Source organism: Tupaia chinensis, unplaced genomic scaffold, assembly GCF_000334495.1.
Source record: "Tupaia chinensis unplaced genomic scaffold, TupChi_1.0 Scaffold000276_2, whole genome shotgun sequence".
Classification (NCBI taxonomy): Eukaryota; Metazoa; Chordata; class Mammalia; order Scandentia; family Tupaiidae; genus Tupaia; species Tupaia belangeri.
The window spans coordinates 2,927,873-2,948,214 of NW_006159759.1; the positions used below are offsets into that span (position 1 = coordinate 2,927,873).

The window sequence follows — 20,342 nt, forward strand, 5'->3', positions numbered from 1 at the left end:
AATGCCCTGAAAACCAGTACGTTCAAATTTAGATATGAACTATCAATTTACCAAGGATTGCATATAAAGATATTTAGAAGTAAGAGACAATATGAGGAGATTTTATTCTTGATTCATTTTATGTTTGACTTGCTGGCATGAATTATTTCTAAAAATCCTAACTTTGAGAGATTGCTATGAGCTTTAGATTTCTGAAGGATGTCTGAGGAGAGTGTAGTGTCACATTATCAATTCAGAATTCTCATTAGCATGGTAATAAGTTAATAGAGTGACAAAGTTTTAGATGGTGTATTCTTGCTTGTCTCTGAAGAGAAATCACTACACTAGGTGAGGAAATTATCCTCATGATGAACATAAGCTCCAGGAAGAAAATATTTTTTTGTCAAAAACAATCTTATTGATAACCAGTAGCAATCTTCATGAGCAGAAACACCCCAGCATGGTGTTTATTAATGTCTCTCTTTCTGAACTTAAAAACCAGTTCATAAACATGACTTTGACACCTCATTAATTTTTACTATACCCTGGTGAGGTATATATTTATTAATGCTAAACTAAAGTATTAACGTTAACTAAGCTGAACCATGTATATAAATATTCATTCGGGGAGAACTTAAAAATGAAAGATCCTCATGGGTAGAAATTTGAGCATGTGAGGGGTAAGTTAGAAGGGGCTGAACAAATGAGCAGCAGCTGCTCAAATCCATTAGTTGCTCAAATCAGAATTAGAATAAATGTATTTATCAGTGAATAACTTCATGATTAAAATTTAGTTACATTTGAAGAATTGGTTTGGCTTTATGTCAGGCTAATTAAACTTGCTTTGGAACTGATGTAGGGGTGTTGTCGGATTACCATAGAAAGACTCCAGTGAGAAATATCTATGAGAGTTTGTCAGGAAAAGTTTTTCTCCCTGTGAGGAAGAAGGGGAAACATAAAGTTCTTTCAATGTTTTTCACTTCTCTTTTTACATTGATCCCTAGGAGTTCGGGGAAATATTTGTTTTGACTACAGTAATCAGGACACTTGATAGCCTATGCTATCCTGTCCTCTTATTAGAATATATATTTTTTTGGTTTAAGGAAAGAAATAAAAATGATTTAGTAATTACATTAGAAATGGAAAATCAAATTTGGCACAAAAGAAATGCACTATATATTGGTATTAAAATAAGACATTGAGTATTAGTAGAGACATTTAACTCTAATTTAAAGTAGAGTTACCATGTGTAAAATGGATTTACATCAGTCATGCATACATTGGTCATGAGGAGGAAAAGAATTAAAGTATCTAAAACTCACAACTTTGCCTGCCAGAAAAGTAAACATTCAGTGAAGATTAGATAGAAATGGGAGCTTGAGATCCTAAAAGAAATGGATTTTAAAAATCTCTTTTAGTAATCTGGTTTAGCAATAATGTTATCCTACCCAGCACGAGAATTTACTTGGTACAATCTGATATTCAACTCTGGCATGCAGATTTTAGTCTCTGGAACAGGAGATAAAATGTTATTAGTGAACAGCTAGAATCTTTTAAATGTAGTTCTGGCTAATAAGAGGAAAAGATAATATTAAGGACCTGAATAGCAACATTATGACAATTTTTATATATAAATGAATAAGTTAAATATGCAAAAGGCCATGAAACTCTAATGATGCTAAAAATTAGAAAGTTTATTATGTGTTTGGATATGTCTATGTGTAAACTCCATGCAAAAGGAAGATTATTCAAATGGGATATATTTAAATTTTGTTATCTTCAATAAATATATTGTTAGTGTATAGATAACTTTATTCTTCAATTAATGTGTGCCTACTATAAAATATAGTTTAGTACTTTTTTCTATGAATGTAAATTCGGGCAGACTTGTTATATGTTTATTTAATTGTCCCATAAGTTTTAAGAACACATCATTTCTAGCAAAGGTAAGGGCTATGTAAAACTAAATATTGATAAAGAATCGCTGATCTAACAAAAATAAAATACAATTACAAAAAAGATCTGGTCTGTTAAACAGGTTTTACATTTAAAAGGGACAGTAAAAATTTGGCTCCTTGGTGATTCAGAAAATAACCTTGGGTTTGGTAAAATGGTCCTTCTATTTGATTTTAAGTCACAATAGCACCAGCAGAGTATAGAAAAACCCCAGAATTACTATGTAAGATAAAACAACTTGTAAAAGACAACAAATATTTATCTAATAAGATTATTGTTAACTGAGGAAATTATACAATATGCCTAAAGAATTAGTAAAAGATAGAGTTTAATTATAAGCAATAATAAAATGTTTTAAAATCATTTAGAGAATTTATAAACTTTGTCTCACTTTAAGACTCTTAGAACATTTGCGTATCTACTGGACTTTAGAAGTTTTGGATCAGCCAGTAGCATGGAGTTTAAAGTGGCTGGATCCCACATAATCAATGATATGTTCAAACACAGAACTCAGGGGCCTGAGAAACACACCAGACACATGTGTGCCTGTCAAAATTCCAAAAGAAGGGAGACATGGAGGAGAAGGGATTGCAGTGTGACAGTTTTCATGATGGGTGCTTTCTCATTTTCCTTTTCTTCCTCTCTTTCTCTTTCCACTTATGAGCCCTTCAGCAAATTTAAAATAATAATAATAATAATAATAATAAATATTGGGGCCTGGTGGTTGAGACACTGGACTTCACATGGCCAACCACGGTTTGAACCCCAGATCTGGCAGCTTCCTTTCTTTCTTTCTCTTTTTCTCTTTCTGGTCAACTCAAATAATAGATAGAAATAAATAAGCAATTCTTTAGAAAAAGGTTAATAAATATTTAACAAATTTGACTTTACACGTTTCAATAATTATCTATAATTAGTAAATAAGTATTGAAATATTAGTTGTATAACAAATATTTCAATTTTTAGATAGTGGCTGATGTATATAAATGATAAATGGTATCAGATTAAAAATGTACAAAAAGTAATGTCCATTTCTCCACTAAATCCCTTCAGATACTGAACTTTCTTTCTTTCTTTTTTTTTTTTTTTTTAAGAGATTTATAGTATAAGGCACATGTGCTCACTAGAGAGATGGAGAGACAGAAGGTGAGAAATCACCCCCAGGACAGATGGCCATACCACAATCCCTTCTCCATTCTCCTCTTGGGCGAACCTGGCATGAGTTTCAAGCCACCAGGTCTAGAACTCAAAATACAGTCAACCCTAGGGGAGGGAGTCCAGTGCCTTAACCAATACAAGTTTCTGCTGGTCTAGAAACTAAACATTCTATTAGTAATAAATAATGAGTTTATACTCTATCCATCTATGATCCTGAACATAAATTCATGATGTAAAAAATGTTGCCACCATGTTCTTAAATCTCACTTTACCTTTGTATCCTTTCAGTTTCTGTTAAAGGTCCCTTTTCTTGGGGCCAGCAGTTGGTGTAATGGCTATGTTGCTGGACTCCCATGTAGTTAACTGTGCTTTGAGTCCCAGACCTGGTGGCTTAAACTCATGCTGGGTACAGGTGCATGAGTACCCAAGATCCCAAGAGGAGAATGGAGAAGGGATTGTGGTATGGCCATACCCCCTGGGAGGTGATTTCCCACTTTCTCTTTCTGTCTTTCTGGCGACTGCAAATGCCCCATAGCTAAAACCTCTCCAAAAAAAAAAAATCCCTTTTCTTTTTTCCCACAACTTCCTACCTCATTTTCTACCCCTGATTTCTGAACTACCCTGATTCTTAGTGTTTATATGTACCCATGTTCCCACCTGAATTTAATAAAAAGGCTATTAATTCCTTTCTCTCTATCACCCATATTTGCATTTCCCTGCCCAAAGATTACCATAATAAAAGAGAGAGTTAAACATTACCACAATAAAAGAGTTAAAGGATTTAATTTGCTTAATACCATACTATAAGCATATTAGCTTCTAGGTGGGTAAGTGATTTTGATGCAGAAGTGGAATTCCCTACATATCTGCTCCAGGTAAGAACCTCAAGGTTTTATCTGCATAGTTAACTTAGATCCTGAGTTAAAGGAAGGTGAAGAGGAGCAGGGTCATCAGATGCTACCAATGAATCCATATGTGTGTCTATCCATAATGTTTAATTTAAAAATAAGCAACTGTGGGTCTAAGCCAAGTTGAAGGAGCTTCATGCTAAAAAGTCACATAAATAACTTAGTGCTACCCATGCCAGGCCATTGAAGTATAAATGCTTATGACAAAGGGCTCACTCTACATGTGTCTATTTGATGACTATGACTGACTGGTCTTTATGGGAAGCCCAGGGAGGCACAGTCACATGGACACCTGGGATAAATAAATTTTGGCTCTGAAGCATAAAAAATATATAGTAAAATAAAAAGCATATTTGCTACCACTATGGGGAAATCCACTGATAAATAAGCTATTGCTGGTTGGTACACTTATGTCAGATATTATAGACCAAAAAAGGAGCTTACAAGTCATTATTATTTGCCCATAATGTTCTATGGATTTGCTGTTATCTGTCTTGAGAAGACAGCTCTACTGAATAGAGAAGTAATTAGAAGGGTCATTTGATTTAATAAGTAACTTTGTTAATGTGTATATTAAAGTGTATTAGAGGGACCAGTAGTTAGCGTAATGGCTATGTCGCTGAACTCCATGTAGTCAACCGTGGTTCATGTCCCAGACCCGGTGGCTTAAACTCATGCCGGGCACGTGTGCATGCATGCCCTAGATCCTGAGAGGAGAGTGAAGGAGAAGGGATTGTGGTGTGGCCATTCCTCCTGGGGGGTGATTTCTCTCTATCTCTCTGTCTCTCTCTGTCTTTCTGGCATGCACACATGCCCTATAGCAAAAACCTCTCCAAAGGAAAAAAAAAAGTATTAGATTCTGTGATATATCACATACTAATTTTTTAAGGGAGTGTAGTTAAGCTCCTATGTTGGTATCTTGGGAATACGTAAATATATAACTGTGTAAATCCCTTAGCCTAATCTACTTTAAAAGATAATATTGAGGTTTTACTAGGATCTAATCCAGTGTTCTCCAAACTGTATCCATTATGCACCCTTTATTCTTTTCTGTTTCCCTTAATATTTCTATAATAGGGTATCTAAAAGGGATTCATTAGTAATGATACATAAGGAATGTTATATAAAGAAAAATCAATGATTACATCTACAGAGTGTGATTTTAACTTAAACATTTTATGAAAACTTGTACAGCCAATACAGTCATATATGAATTATCAATACAAAGATTCCTGGCCTTAGTCTCTCTTTTATAGAGATTATAACCTCACAAATTTAAATCCAAATAGGATTGCTCACTAAAGACTAGTATTAAATGTTTTACCTCATAGCCTATCCATAATTTGATATAAAAAGGAAAGAATAAAGGATGAATAATGGATACAGTTTGGAGAATACTGGGCTAGGTACGAGTAAAATCTAAATAAGACTGGTATAAGAGAAATAATTTTAAGAATTTTTAAGAAATCAATTCATTTAGTTAATCAGATATATTATCTACTTCAGAAAATGTTTCTATTCATTCATATGTATATGTTTATTTGTGCACACACATATGGTATCTTTGTTCAGCACAAAAATTGGGACACCTAGGAGCTGTAATTAGAATCTGAAATATTAGCATTTTTTGATTACCTGACAATAAGTAGGATTTTAAGAATATGCTATCCTATAGATAGCAAACAGTGACTATAAAAGACAGCAGAAGAATTAGAGAAGTGGAAATTTAAAAATATAAACAGAAAATCAGATCTTAAAATGTTATTTGAATTGTAAATCTTCTGGATAAGATTTAACATTGGTTTATAGGTTTATTTTAAAGACAGCAAATATTTCATGGAATTTAAAAATATCCCAGAAAGAAATACATCGTTTGCATACTTATCTTTACAGTGCTTTTACCACTGTTGTAAAATTTGAGGTCTTAAACTTTTGTCTAACTAAAGTTTCAAAATACAAATATACATATAATATACATATACAAGGGAAATTCATATATTTTACTCACAGGCAAACTGAAGTGTAGCTTCTCTACTAAGAATACTTCCAAAAGTGTTGGTTGCTAAACATTGATAATGGCCAGAATCCTTTGCTTCGCTTGGGTTGCTTATAATGAAAGTGCCGTCTATCAAACTGTAGCGATAATCACTTTCCAGATCTATTTCTGTTCCATTTCGAAGCCATCTTAGGAAAAATCAGGAGACAAATAAATGTAAAAATTACTTGAGGCATTATAATACTCCCTGAGGGTGTCAGAATTGATGGGAATTTTTTTAGGCTTAAGAAAAATGATGAATAGTGACAGTCTACCTGTAAGTGGGAGCTGGGTTGCTAAGAACTTCACAATTCAGTGCTATCTTCTTTTCATCAGAATCAGTTGGAAAAATGATATCATCTGGTTCTTGTACAAACACTGGCCCATAGTCCACACTTTCTGTAAGAACCAAAACAGATACACCTTAAAAACTCTTCAAAATAGCAAGATACTCTTATTCCCCAACATAAATTCAAAACTTGTGTTCTTTCCTTGCAATAAACAGAAAAAATTTCCAAGAGAAAGTATAGCTAGAAAATTACACTGTTTTAGTAAGTTATAGAAACCCAAGCACATTGTTTAATTGCAAAAAAAAAAAATCTATAAAAGTGTGATACATGCAATGGAAAGACAAACTTTTCAAAGACTGATGTGTATTTCTAAATACATATCTTTGTTTTAATCTTCTAAAACAGACCTATGGAAAATAATATTAAATACAAATATTATTTTTAAAAGCCTGTCTATAAAACTCTTAGAATGTTAAAAATAACAATACAATAAAGAAAATTGACAAATTAATAGCTTGTCTCTTGGGAGCTACACATAGGAAAGTGCTGGTCCTGCTGCATTCTTCATTTATTCCTTCAAACACATGAAGGGACTTCAAAAAGTTCTTAGAGGGACCAGCAGTTAGCGTAATGGCTATGTTGCTGGTCTCCCATGTAGTCGACTGCAGTTCGTGTCCCGGATCCGGTGCCTTAAAACACGCCAGGCACATGTGCGTGCGTGCCCAAGATCCCAAGAGGAGGATGGAGGAGAAGGGATTGCGGCGTGGCCATCCCCCCTGGGGGTGATTTCTCGCTTTTTATCTCTCTGTCTCTCTCTATCTGTCTGGCGAGCGCACACGCCCTATAACAAGAAAACCTCTCCAAAAAAGAAAAAAACAGTTCTTAGAAAAATGGAATCACAGTATTGTGATGCAATTTTTTTTTTAAATACCATGCATGAACTTTTTAATTTTTTATTAACTTTTGAAGACTAATAATGTTGGAGTGTATGGAAGAAATTATATAAACCATATAAGTTCAATATATTCTTAGACAATAAATGATACATGTCCTCAAAAAAGTAAATTAATCAAAATGTCAAAACTACATAAAACTGAATCTTCAATCAATACATAAGTATAGTAAATAAAAAGATCAGAATATAAAAAGGCAAAATAAATAAGTCAAATAGAAAAAACACTTAAAACACGTTTTCTAATATATGCCAGTTTCTACATTCTATTTCTTTCATTTAGCTAATATTTAGAGAAATCCTATGATAAAAGTGGTTTAAAGCTAAGAAAAATTTTATGGGAAAAAATGGGAATAAAATTACTCCTTAAGGGCCAGCAAACAGTCGATGGACTTCCATGTGGCCAAATGCAAGTGTTGGACCCAGTAGCTTGAAAATCATGCCCGGTATGTGTGCCTGAGTGCAAAGATCCAAGGAGGAGAATGGAGGAGAAGGGACTGTAGTGTGGCCATCCCCGCTGGGGGGCAATTTCTTGTTTTCCCCCTCACTCTCTGTTTCTCTCTCTCTGCAGTGAATGCATGAATCTTATGACAAAAACTTCTTTTAAAAAAAAAAAAACTCCTTAAACATCAGCCTTGATATGACTTGTAGAATAAGTCTGCTGAGGGGATCAGAAGGTGGTAAGGTGCTGAAGGAGAAGGGATTGTAGTGGCCATCCCCCTGGAGGTGATTTCTCACTTTTCCTCTGACTTTCTCTCTCTCTCCAGTGAGCACACATGCCCTATGGCAAAACCTAAAAATAAAAAGTCTGCTGGAGAAAGGATGAGTATATATGCTGGTGGGAAGAGAAGTAATCATGTTGATGTGCAGTTATGTAAGAATTTAGAACATCATGTGCATGTAGAATCAATCAATAGCACTCCAAACTATGAATTTGAAAAAAGTCTAACTTTTCACTTTATTTTTAATAATCATAAGTGTGATTTCATGGTAGGTTTGGATTAAGGTTTTTCAACCTCAACATAATTGGTATTTTAGAACAAATACTCTGCTGGGACATGCTGCCCTGAATCTTCTAAGATGCTGACCAGCATTCCTAGCCTCTATCCGGTAGATTCTAGTAGCATGGCTCACCAGTGTGCAATAATCAAAAATGTATCCAAGGGGTGGCTGGTTTGGTGGCACAGCAGTAATCACTGTTCAAGACCAAACAGGACTCACATGGTTACTACCATTGTTCAAATCCCCAGTCTGGTCAACCTGAAACTCTCTGGGCTAACATGCAAGAGCCCAGGATCCATGGCAGTAGAAAACTGGAAAAAGAGAACCAGGACATGGCCAGTGCTGTGGAGGGTTCTTCTCTGTCTCTCATACACACACACTCTCTCACACATACACATGCTCTGTCATGAAGAAATGTATCCAGACATTGTTAAATGTATGATGGGGTCAAAATCACCATCATTTAAAACCATTGCCTTACATAAATGAAGAGGACAATTGCAGGAAAGATATATTTCTAGTATTTCTGGTGAATGGTTAGAGATTTACATACTCAATGAATAAACACAGACAATACCAGAGCACAGAAGTACAAATATAAATGCCCAGGACATTTGAGCTTAATTAAAAAAACAAAAACAAAAACCGAGAAAATGCATACTCCCTATTTAGAAGAATGGGTTCTCAGTAAATTGATTTGCTTTCTTTATATATACTTAAGTCTCATTTATTGAGAAAAACAAAATAAAAGTGTTCACAGTATTCCAAACATTCACTAAATACAAATTGAGTGCTCAAAATAGGGGTACAGTGACAAGAATTTTCTTTTGAGTCCTAGACAACCTAGCTTAAGTTTCTTAAGCTGCAACAAAATAGTACATCGAAGCAACCAAAATATATTTATTTATACCAAATAATATTGCTGCAACTTAACACTTGTATTTAAGGAAAGGAAAATAAATAAAGTACTAGAGGAACTTGTGGTGAAAATTTTTATGTGTCATTACATCACAGTGAATTTACAAAAGTTTAGAGATTCTTATGAAAAAGATTTTGTGTTTTTCTAAATTCTTATAAATTCACTATAATGTAACAACAAATAAAAAATTTTCAACATCAGTTCTTCATATAAAATCTTATCTTACTGGGCCAGCAGGTTGTGTGGTGATTAAGGTATGGGAATCCCACATGACCAACCACAGTTTGAGTTTTAGATCAAGTGACTTGAAAATCACAATAAATAAATGCATACATACATACACACATTAATATTAAAAGAAAAATGTATAAAACTCAGAATTAAAGTGCAGGATTGAATTGTGAAAAATAATCATTTTTTATTTTTAAATAAATATAGTTATTTAAATTAACACTATAAATATCTATGCTGTATAAAACTAATGTGTAATAAACATTTGTTATAGTTTTATATAACTCGAGCTTCAGAGTCAGACATAAATTCCAATGCTAGTACTATAATTTTCTAACCCTGGGCAAATAACTCCTTTGATCCTCTACTGCTAATTTATTAATTATGGATAATAATGCCTTCCAGGACCAGCAGTTGGCATAATGGCTATGTCACTGGACTCCCATGTAATCAACTGAGATTTCAGTCCCAGACCTGGTAGTTTAATGCCAGACACGTGTGCACGTGCGCGCAAGATCCCGAGAGAAAAATGGAGGAGAAGGGATTGCGGCATGGCCATCCTCCTTGGGGATGCCTTTCTCCCTTATCTCTCTGCCTTTCTCTGTCTTTCTGGTGAGTGCATGCACTCTATAGCAAAAACCTCTCAAAAAATTAAAATAATAATGGCTTTTTTGCAGTACTATTATTGTAGTATTAATATTAGAATTTTCAAATACTTCATATACCATATTTACTCTAAATAATAACATTTTCATGTGTTATAATTACTGTATGCTAGGTATTATGCTGAATGATTTTCCTTTTTTTTTTTGAGAGAGAGATTTCTGCTCTAGGATATGTGCACTTGCTCCAGGTACAGAGGGAAAGAAAGCAAGAAATTGCCCCCTGGGTGGATGGCCACACAGCAAACCCTTCTCCTTCATTTTCGTCTCGGGGTTTTGGACATGCACACACATGTGTCCAGTGTGAGTCTCATGCCTCTGGGTGCAGGACTGGAATCATGGTTGGCCATGTGAGCCCAGCACCTTAACTGCTATGCCACCTGCTGACCCCTATGCTGAAAAATTTGTAAGCAAAATATGATGTAACAATTTCACTGGCAAGCATTATTGACTTACTTAGAGATGACAATATGGAGGTGAAAACAGAATTTCTTTACTAATAGTATGATTATTTCTTCTTATCATTATATTTATGCTTTAAAATTTATAAGTATTGTCATGTATATATGTGTTATATACACATATGTGCACATTAATCTCATTCTTGGACTCAGCATTATAATTATTATAATTATTTCTTTTTTATTTTTGGAGAGGTTTTTGCTCTACGGTGCATGTGCTCACCAGAAAGACAGAGAGAGACAGAGAGACAGAAAGCAAGAAATCACCCCCAGGGGAGATGGCCATGCCACAATCCCTTCTCTTCCATTCTCCTCTTGGGATCTTGGGCATGCATGCACATGTGCCCGGTGTGAGCTTGAGCCACCAGGTCCGGGACTCGAACTGCGGTCAACTACATGGGAGTCCAGCAGTCCAGCAACATAGCCATTATGCTAACTGCTGGTCCCAGCATTATAATTATTTCTAATGAAAGACAGCAACGCTGAGCTTCTAAGAAGAGATGTCTGAAAAATTAGTCACATAGAAAATACTTGATTTTAGCTCATTTTCTCTGGTTCTAAATCTTAGCTTCTGAAAACTGTCAAAATAGAACAAGATCATTACAAGTTTACCAGTCTTGGGAAAATTAGAGGGGTAAGAGTTACTAAACTGTGGGCTGTATGGGGGTAATCTGAACAATAGATATTTTATTATGATACATTTGTTGTTTATTGTCAGTTCCCAAAGAAACATAGCCCTGGTCAATGACTCTATTATATTATTTGTTGTTGTTGAATCCAAAGCCAAATGTCTTAAAAGTAAAGTTCACTATAAAGAGTAAAGGATGGGGAACCAGCAGTTAGGGTAATGGCTGTGTCGCTGGACTCCCACGTAGTCGACCGTGGTTTGCGTCCCGGACCCGGTGGCTTGAAACTCATGCCAGGTGCATGTGCGTGTGTGCCCAAGATCCTGAGAGGAGAATGGAGGAGAAAGGATCGTGGCATGACCGTCCTCCCTGGGGAGGTGTTTTCTTTCTTTCTGTCTCTATGTCTCTCTCTGTCTGTCTGGGGAGTACACGTGCCCTATAGCGAAAACCTCTCAAAAAACAAAAAGAGAGTATAGGATGACTTATCTTTGTTAAGCTTCCCAGTCTCCAGTAAAGGGTAATTAGTCATGGTTCTATTTCTGAAGAGATTAGTTTCTAAAGCTCCATACAAGAAGTTATTATTATTACAGTTACACTCAGACAGATTTGTGATTCAATTTCCCTCAGTAAAGAAATCCATTTACTGGTCATGCTGATGCATTGTTTAAAGCTGTGTCCTTACACCTAGCACTTTTTAACTTGATGGAATTTGTAATAACTTATAACTTCAAAACCTAAAGGACAGTGAATCATAACAAAAACCTTAATAACCAATAAATCAAAAGTTTTGTTTTGTTTTTTAATTATTTGGAAACCTTTGATACAGGCAGAGACCATTTACTCAATGAGGATTTCTCATAGAAGCAATGTTTTGAGTGGACTTTTTCTTTATCAGATCTTTTATTAACAGACTGCTAGACATGTGTAGTTGGCTGAATCTATTGTAGAATACCAGTAGTTATTATCTGGTTCATACTTCAAGAGGGCCTTTGCTTTGGAAGAAAATTATTTCAATTTAGAAATTAACTGTTAAGGGACAAGCAAATGGTGTAATAGTTACATCTCTGGACTCCCACATAGCTGACCTCAGTTTGAGAGCAGGACCGGGTGGCTTAAAACGCACGGCGGACCAGTGTGCGTGTAAGCCCACTCAAAATCCCAAGAGGAGAATGGGGGAGAAGGGATTATGGTGTGGCCATCTCCCCTTTGGGGGCAATTTCTCACTTTCTGTCTGTCTCTCTGACAAGCATACATGCCCTATAGCAAAAATATCTCTTAAAAAAATTAACTGTTGATTCTCTGCTACAAAGGATGATAAAATTAACATATTTATGCTTACTTCCCCCCCCAAAGTTTATCCCCTAAATTTTCTGTTTTGTAAATTATAATTCAGTTTCTTATTCATTGTTCTTATTGCTATGAGATTAAACATTTTTAATCTCTTTACTGCAGTTTTCTGTTTCTGTTTCTTATTTTCACCAACATAAAGCTCGTATGTGTTATATTTCTAGTTATGTGGTTAAAATATTTATTTTCATCTTTATAACTGAAAATTATACAGCTGGGATTCAAATTAGGTGTTTACCATCTTCACTAATGACATGCCATACATTCGTCCACTCCCTGATGATAGTGAACATTACTGTGGCGAGGTCTGACTTTACTAATTCTTAAGTGGCTGGATATTTATGCAGAATGACCACAGGACTGTTCACTTATTTTCATAAAATCTTTACTCATCTTCAAATTTGCAAAATTTTGGTGTATATATCTTGGTGTTAGTAACTTTATAGAAAAAAATTCTTTTTGGCACTTTTTAACTTTCAGGTGCAAGACCTTATTTTTCAGGAAAATTTATTGGATAAAATCTTTAACTATGAAGACTGTTTCAAGTTTAGCTGTTATGTTTCTATCTATGTTATGTTTCTATCTTATGTTGCTACTATATTACTGTCACCCACAAACAATGTGAGAAAATTCACATTGTTGTGTTATGTTGCTAAGTTTTGAGGTTACATTTTACAAACAAATAGATTGCTAACTCTTTATTTCCCTATATTACTTGTCTCTTTTTACAGATTTTAGCTTGAAATCTATTTTGTCTGTTATCAGAATAGTTACTATTGCTTTCTTTTTGTTCCCACTTGCATAAAATGACATTTTTTCTAACTTTTCACCTCATCTGTGTGTGTTTACCAATGAGGTGTAATTTTTGTGAGCAGCATAAACAGGGTTCCTGTTCCTTTATGCCATGTACACTAACCAGAGAACGGCAGAGAGAGAAAGTTGAGAAAGCACCCTCTAGAAGGGATGGCCATGCCATAGTTCATTTTTCTTCTTTCAGGAATTAGGGCACACCCATATGTACCTGGTTGTGTTTCTCAGACCAAGTCTGGAATTCCAAGTGGCTAAGTCAACCATGTGGGATCCAACTGACTCTTCCATACCACTGACTCTTCCCTGCTTTTTGATATACTCTACTAGTCAATATCTTTTGAATGCAATTGGAGAGTTCAAGCTATTTGCGTTTAATATTATTAAAGTATGCAAATAGGCATGTGCCATTTTGTTTGTTCCTGGCTGTTTTGTGTTTTCTTTTTTATCTCCTCTTTTCTTCTGTAATTGTTTTCTTGGCTGTTTGCAAGTTTTTCACAGTGATGGGGATTTGATCATTTTTCTTTCTTCTTTTTCTAATCATTCTATTGAATTTTATAACTTCATGTATTTTCATCATACTATTTATCTGTTATCAAATCCAGAGGTAGTACTTCCTTAAGTATTTCTTGAAAAGTCAGTCTAATATTGGTGAGTGCCTTCTGTTTTTGTTGGTATGGGAATTATTTAATTTCTCTTTACAATTCAAAGGATAGTTTTTCTGGGTATAGTATTCTTTGATAACAATGTTTTTCTTCTAGCCTTTTAAATCTGTCATCGCATTCCCTTCCAGCCTGTAAGGTTTCTGCTTACACATCTGAGGTTGGTCTGATAGGATATTCTTTATAAGGATATTAAGCCCGATTGTCAGACTTAAATTCTCTTTTAAACAACTACTTCCTCTCTGACCATTTTTTTCTCAGAGGTTATATATAATGTCAGGCCCCAACCCTTTCTGCCTGCTGGGTATCTCCAATTAATCACTCTGTCTAGTTTATTTATGTAATGTTCCCTAGGCATATCAGTTATACTCTAGGGGAAATACCAGCCTATCATGTCCAATACAGTAATTTAAAATAACTTCTACAATGACTTTAGCGTATTTTATATGTTAGCTTCCAAAAATTTCAACATGCTTCATTGGAAATTTCATTTTATAGTTATAGTCAACAACAATGTGAAAAAAAAAAAAACTTTTCACATTATGTGAACATCTAAGATAAATTCTGAAAGAAAATATCCAAATCTTTCTTTAACCTTGAATTTCATGTTTATTTTTATTATTTTTACTATAGAGTGAATGCACTCACCAGAGACACAGAGAGAAGGAAAGTGAGAAATCACCCCCAGTGGAGATGTCTACACAGCAATCCCTTCTCCTCCATTCTCCTCTCAGGATTTTGAGTACATACATGCACCCAGTGTATTCCTCAGCCATTGGGTCCAAGACTCAAACTACATAGTCAGCCATGTGAGATCCAGTGCCTTATCCATGACAACACTTACTGGCCCAAGCTGCCTATAAATACTAAAATTAAGTTTCTTTGTTAACTAAAACTTTACTTCTAAAACTAAAAATTCCTAAGACTTAAAAAGCAGTCATTTATTAAAAGCACTGTGATGAATGTTTCATAGGTAGTGTGGCACTGTGTTGTACACACAATACAATTTAAGTAAAAGTCTAATAGGTTTTCTAATTTTCTAGTAGAACTATAAAGGAAAGGTCAGATGATTCAGAAATACTATCACTTATGAGAATGATCAGAATATACCAACACAGTATAACATTCATAGTAACTCAAACCATAGACCACCTTGTCAACCAATGGAGAACATTGCTCTTTCATCCTTTTTAATAAAAAATACACAGTTTAATTTAAAATATTTTATTTAACTTTATTTTCTTATTTCAATTTTTTTTTTTTTGGAGAGATTTTCACTGTAGGGCGCGTGCACTCGCCAGACAGACAGAGAGAGACATAGAGACAGAAAGTGAGAAATCACCCCCCAGGGGGGATGGTCACGCCGCAATCCCTTCTCCTCCATTCTCCTCTCAGGATCTTGGGCACTCACGCACACGCGCCCGGCGTGAGTTTTAAGCCACCGGGTCCAGGACACGAACCGCGGTCGACTACATGGGAGTCCAGCGACATAGCCATTACGCTAACTGCTGGTTCCCATATTTTCTTATTTCAGTTTTGACCAGAGGGACAAAGTGAGAGAGAGAGAGAAGGGGAAAGTGAGAAAGGATGCTGCTAAAATATTAGCCTGAATTCAGATTAAAAAAAAAAACAGTGATTATCAAGATATCCCCTTATTTAATAATATTTATTAAGCTCCTAGTTAACTTGCAGTATTCTAAGCTCTAAGAGAGGATAAGGAGACTATGAAGTTGTCTCTGCTGAAATAGCACATAGATAAATTGGAGAGAAAATAGACTAATATGAAACAATGATAATGGCTTTAAAAACAAAACAAAAATGTAATATAATTAAGTTTTGATGAGTGGTCATGACATTGTAAGCTTTTATTAGAATAGGGTTTTTACTTTTTAACTGGGAAAAACTAACATGGTGTTCTATGTAAGAGTGTATCATCTCTAGTTTATTAGCAAATGTTACTTTGAGGAAACAAAATAAAGTGCTCAGTACAGAGGTTGCTTTGAGTCTTTATGCTATTGCCCACATGGCAAGGCAAATCCAAAAGAAATTTAGCCAAAACTACTGAGGATATGAGGCAACAAATGTGGAGAGCAGTGGATCTTCCAAATGTAAAAAGCAATGATAGGAATTCTAAAATCCTGAGTTCAGAGGGTTATGTAAATTTGCAGACTATGTTTACTACAAAAGGAGCTAATGACAGTCAAAATTATGTTCTTAGCCTTAGTAGGAAAAAATGCACTTCTACTGCCTTTATGGCCCACGATTTTTTCACCTGAAGAAGCATTTTGATTCTCAGGAACTTGCTCCACCTAGTAAAAATCTGAACTTTCTAACTGGAACCACTCTTAATCTAATGGTTTTTCTGCAAAAAAGATTAAGTATTTTAACCTAACCATCTCATCACAAACAGGAGAATAAAATATATCCTACACTTAATAACTTTACTCCTACTAAAACCATAACAACAACAATAAAAAGATGAAGTCAAAGACCAGTTTATCGACTGTTCATTTACAGAGAGAGGAACAGTATCAGTGGTGGTTAATAATCCTTGCCTAAGGGACCAGCAGTTAGTGTAATGGCTATGTTGCTGGACTCTCATGTAGTCGACCGCAGTTCGAGTCCCGGACCCGGTGACTTAAACTCACTCCAGGCGTGTGTGCGTGCTTGTCCAAGATCCCTAGAGGAGAATAGAGGAGAAGGGATTGCGGCATGACCATCCCCCCTGGGGGGTGATTTCTCATTTTCTGTCTCTCTGTCTCTCTCTGTCTGTCTGGTGAGCGCATGCACCCTATAACAAAAACCTCTCCAAAAAAATAAATAAAAAAATCCTTGCCTATATCAAATATATAAAGGGACCAGCGGATGGCATAATGGTTACATCACTGGACTCCCATGTTGTCAACTGCATTTTGAATCTTGGGCCCTGCAGTTTAAAACCTTTAAAGTTTAAAAAAGCCAGGCACATGTGCATAAGTGCCCAAAATCCTGAGAGGAGAATGAAAAAGAAGAGATTGTAGAGTGGCTATCCCCCTGGGCAGTAATTTCTTGTTTTCTGTCTCTCTGTCTCTCCAGCAAGCGTGCATATCCGATAGGAAAATCTCTCTAAAAAAAGAGAAAATATATATAAAGTACATACTCTGCAAGAATTTGAGGTGTAAATTCATAAGAGCTTTTAATTAACTTGTATTATCATGAAAAGTCCCAATTTAAACCTTAGTTTTTAGAATCACTTAAATGCTGCTCCTTTTATTCAAACAACTACTTTGGCATAATTCTTTAAAAATCTATTTTTTTTTTTAAAAAGCAGGTAATATTACTTAGGTCTGTGGATTTGCATTGATACAATTTGCAATGAGCCAAAATATCAATAATACTAGCAGGTTGGAAGCAGAATATTACTGAAAACTTCTGTGGTTTCTTGACTCTAGAGAGCAGACTCTTCCTTGTATTGCTCCATTTTTCTTCTCCCTGATAAACTCTACCCCATACAGTCTTCTTAATTTATTTTCTCTACTTCCTTACCCCAATCAAGTGTCAATGATTGACTATTGTGACTTTCCTGAACATCCGTAATCATAACCATAGTCTGATCTGAGAAAGGCCACAGTACAGCATTTGAATTACATGGGCCTGATCAGGCCCTGTCCACAATATTCACAAGCAAGTATTCATTGCCAAGCAAAGTAAGAACAGTGGATTTAGACTTTTTATTTGTTTATTTATTTTTGAATTCCTGGATAGGGCCTTATCTACAGTAGATTATCAAACTACAGCCAAATAATCAAAAGCAAGGAAATGAGAACAGGCATTTCCACTCTTCAAGATTACTGACAATTCTGATGGTCGTTTAATTTTATCACCTGAGGATATCCGTGAAGGCATAGGACTAGACTGAAATGTAATGAAAAGCTTTCTTATTTTTAGAAAATCACACACATTAAAATCAACATGTTATCACTGAGTTTGCTCCAAGAGGAAATAACCTTTGATAAAGTGATCTGACTAAAGGGAAGAGATTAATCAGAATTAGGCACTTTGATGTTTTCTAATTCTGAATGGATACAGAATACAGCAGATGCAGATATGTTCCATGAACGTGGAAATTATTTTTTAACAGTTTACATTTACATGGGATTTGTCACTGTTCGAGTGGAATACTATAATCAAATTTGACATTTGTTACTAAATTGCATAATATGACCACTAAAGGTAAGTGATTTTAAGTTACCTCATATAACATACCAAAATAATTTTATATAATTTAAATACCTAATTATGAAAATCAAAATTTTTTATTGAAATGAAATAAATGAAAATTCAAGATAAGAAGGCTTTTTTTTTTGTTGTTGTTGAGATTTTTTTCTATAGGGCACGTGCACTTGCCAGAAAGACAGAGAGAGGAAAAAAAGCAAGAAACCCCCCCCAAGGAAAAAGGCCAAAGCCGCAATTCCCTTCTCCTCCATCCTCCTCTTGGGATCTTGGGCACGCACACACAGGTGCCTGGCATGAGTTGAAGCCACCAGGTCTGGGACTGGAACCACAGTCAACTGCATGGGAGTCCAGCGACATAGTCATTACACCAACTGCTGGTCCCTGGTAAGAAGACTTTTAATTAAGATATAAAAAGTATAAACTATAGGGAACCAGCAGTTAGCGTAATGGCTATGTCGCTGGACTCCCACGTAGTTGACCGCGGTTCATGTCCCGGACCCGGTGGCTTAAAACTCACGCCGGGCACGTATGCGTGCGTGCCCAAGATCCCGAGAGGAGAATGGAGGAGAAGGGATTGCGATGTGACCATCCCCCCTGGGGGGTGATTTCTCGCTTTCTGTCTCTATGTCTCTCTCTGTCTGTCTGGCGAGCGCACGCGCCCTACAGTGAAAATCTCTCCAAAAAAAAAAGTATAAACTATAAAGAATGGTATTTCTATTTCCTGATTTCTATTTCGTTTAAAAACTTGCTCAACAAAAGATACTATTGAGAGCTGAATCCCGAACTTTAGCTGTGAAATATTGCTTTCAAGGACTAACAATGAAGATTTTCTGCTAAGACTTCTCCCTCCACATTTATTTCTAGTGCATAATGCTACTTCTGTCTGCTACTTCTGTCTCCTCTCCTTTTCTCTCTGTCTCTCTGTGTCTCCCTGTGTCTTTTTATTTCTTTTACTCTTATTCTTGTTTGTTTGTTTGTTTTTGTGAGGCTTTCGCTATAGAGAGACAGAAAGCGAGAAATCACCTCCCAGGGGGGATGGTCACGCCACAATCCCTCCATTCTCCTGCTGGTTCCCATTATTTCTTTTAATTTTATTCATAAAGTATTCTCTAGACTCTCAAGGCCCTTCTTTATTGTGCTAATTCTTTATTGTGCTCAGACAGTACAATGAAACTCATGGAAATGTCAGATAAAGAATTTAGAATTTTCATAGTGACAAACCTAACAGAGATCAAAGAGAAGAGAGACAATGAACTGTAGAAGAGGCAGGAGAAAGGAGCTGACGAGTTCCAGGAGGTGAGGAAATTCTTGCAAGATCTAAAAGAGGGAATACACACTATTAAAAAAAAATCAGAATGGACCTGTTAGAGATGAAGGCTATAAAGATGAAGTCAAAACCTCCCTTGAAAGTATTAGAATCAGGCTAGATCATACAGAAAGTAGAATCTCAGATGTAGAAGACAAAATCACTGGCCCAGAAAAATCCTCCACGAAGACTGAGAACATTGCCCCAAAACATGAGAACAATATACGAAAAATACTAGAAACCATCAAACGTCCAAACATCCATATAATGGGTATCCCATAAGGGGAAAAGATGCATGACAGCATTGATAATCTATTCCATGAAATCCTGCAAGAAAACTTTCCAAACCTAGAGAGGCATTCAAAGATCCAGACCCAAGAAATACAAAGGACCCCAAATAGAATCAACCCAAGAAAATCTTCTCCAAGACACATTATAGCCAGATCCACCAAAATCACAAAGACAAGATACTAAGATTTACAAGACAAAAGCGTCAAGTTACCTACGAAGGATATCCCATCAAGCTGACAGAGACTCTCTCCTCAGAAACAATGTAAGCGAGGAAAGAATGGGAAAATATATTCAAAGTGCTAAGGGAAAAGCAATTTCAACTAAGAATTCTGTATCTGGCAAAATTATCCTTCATATGGGAAGAAAAGACAAGAACATTCTCAGATAAACAAAGCCCAAAAGAATTTACCAACACCAGAACAGTTCTCTAAGAAGTTCTCAAGGGAGTGCCATACCAGGAAAATTATGTACAGACACACAGAAGTAAGAGGTCAAACAGTAAGAAAATGGCCAACCTAATAGTAAGGACAAAGCT

General features: G+C 35.6%; 1 protein-coding gene across 1 annotated transcript in view; it reads right to left on the reverse strand.

The window, feature by feature from the left end:
* The window catches only part of CNTN5 (contactin 5), a 515,333-nt gene that overhangs the window by 486,866 nt on the left and 8,125 nt on the right, over positions 1 to 20,342 (reverse strand). The window contains exons 3-4 of the mRNA XM_006150105.2: positions 6,312 to 6,435; positions 6,010 to 6,185 (exon numbers count right to left, since the gene is read on the reverse strand). Of these exons, the coding sequence (XP_006150167.1) occupies positions 6,010 to 6,185; positions 6,312 to 6,435 (300 nt within the window). The remainder of the gene's footprint in view (positions 1 to 6,009; positions 6,186 to 6,311; positions 6,436 to 20,342) is intronic.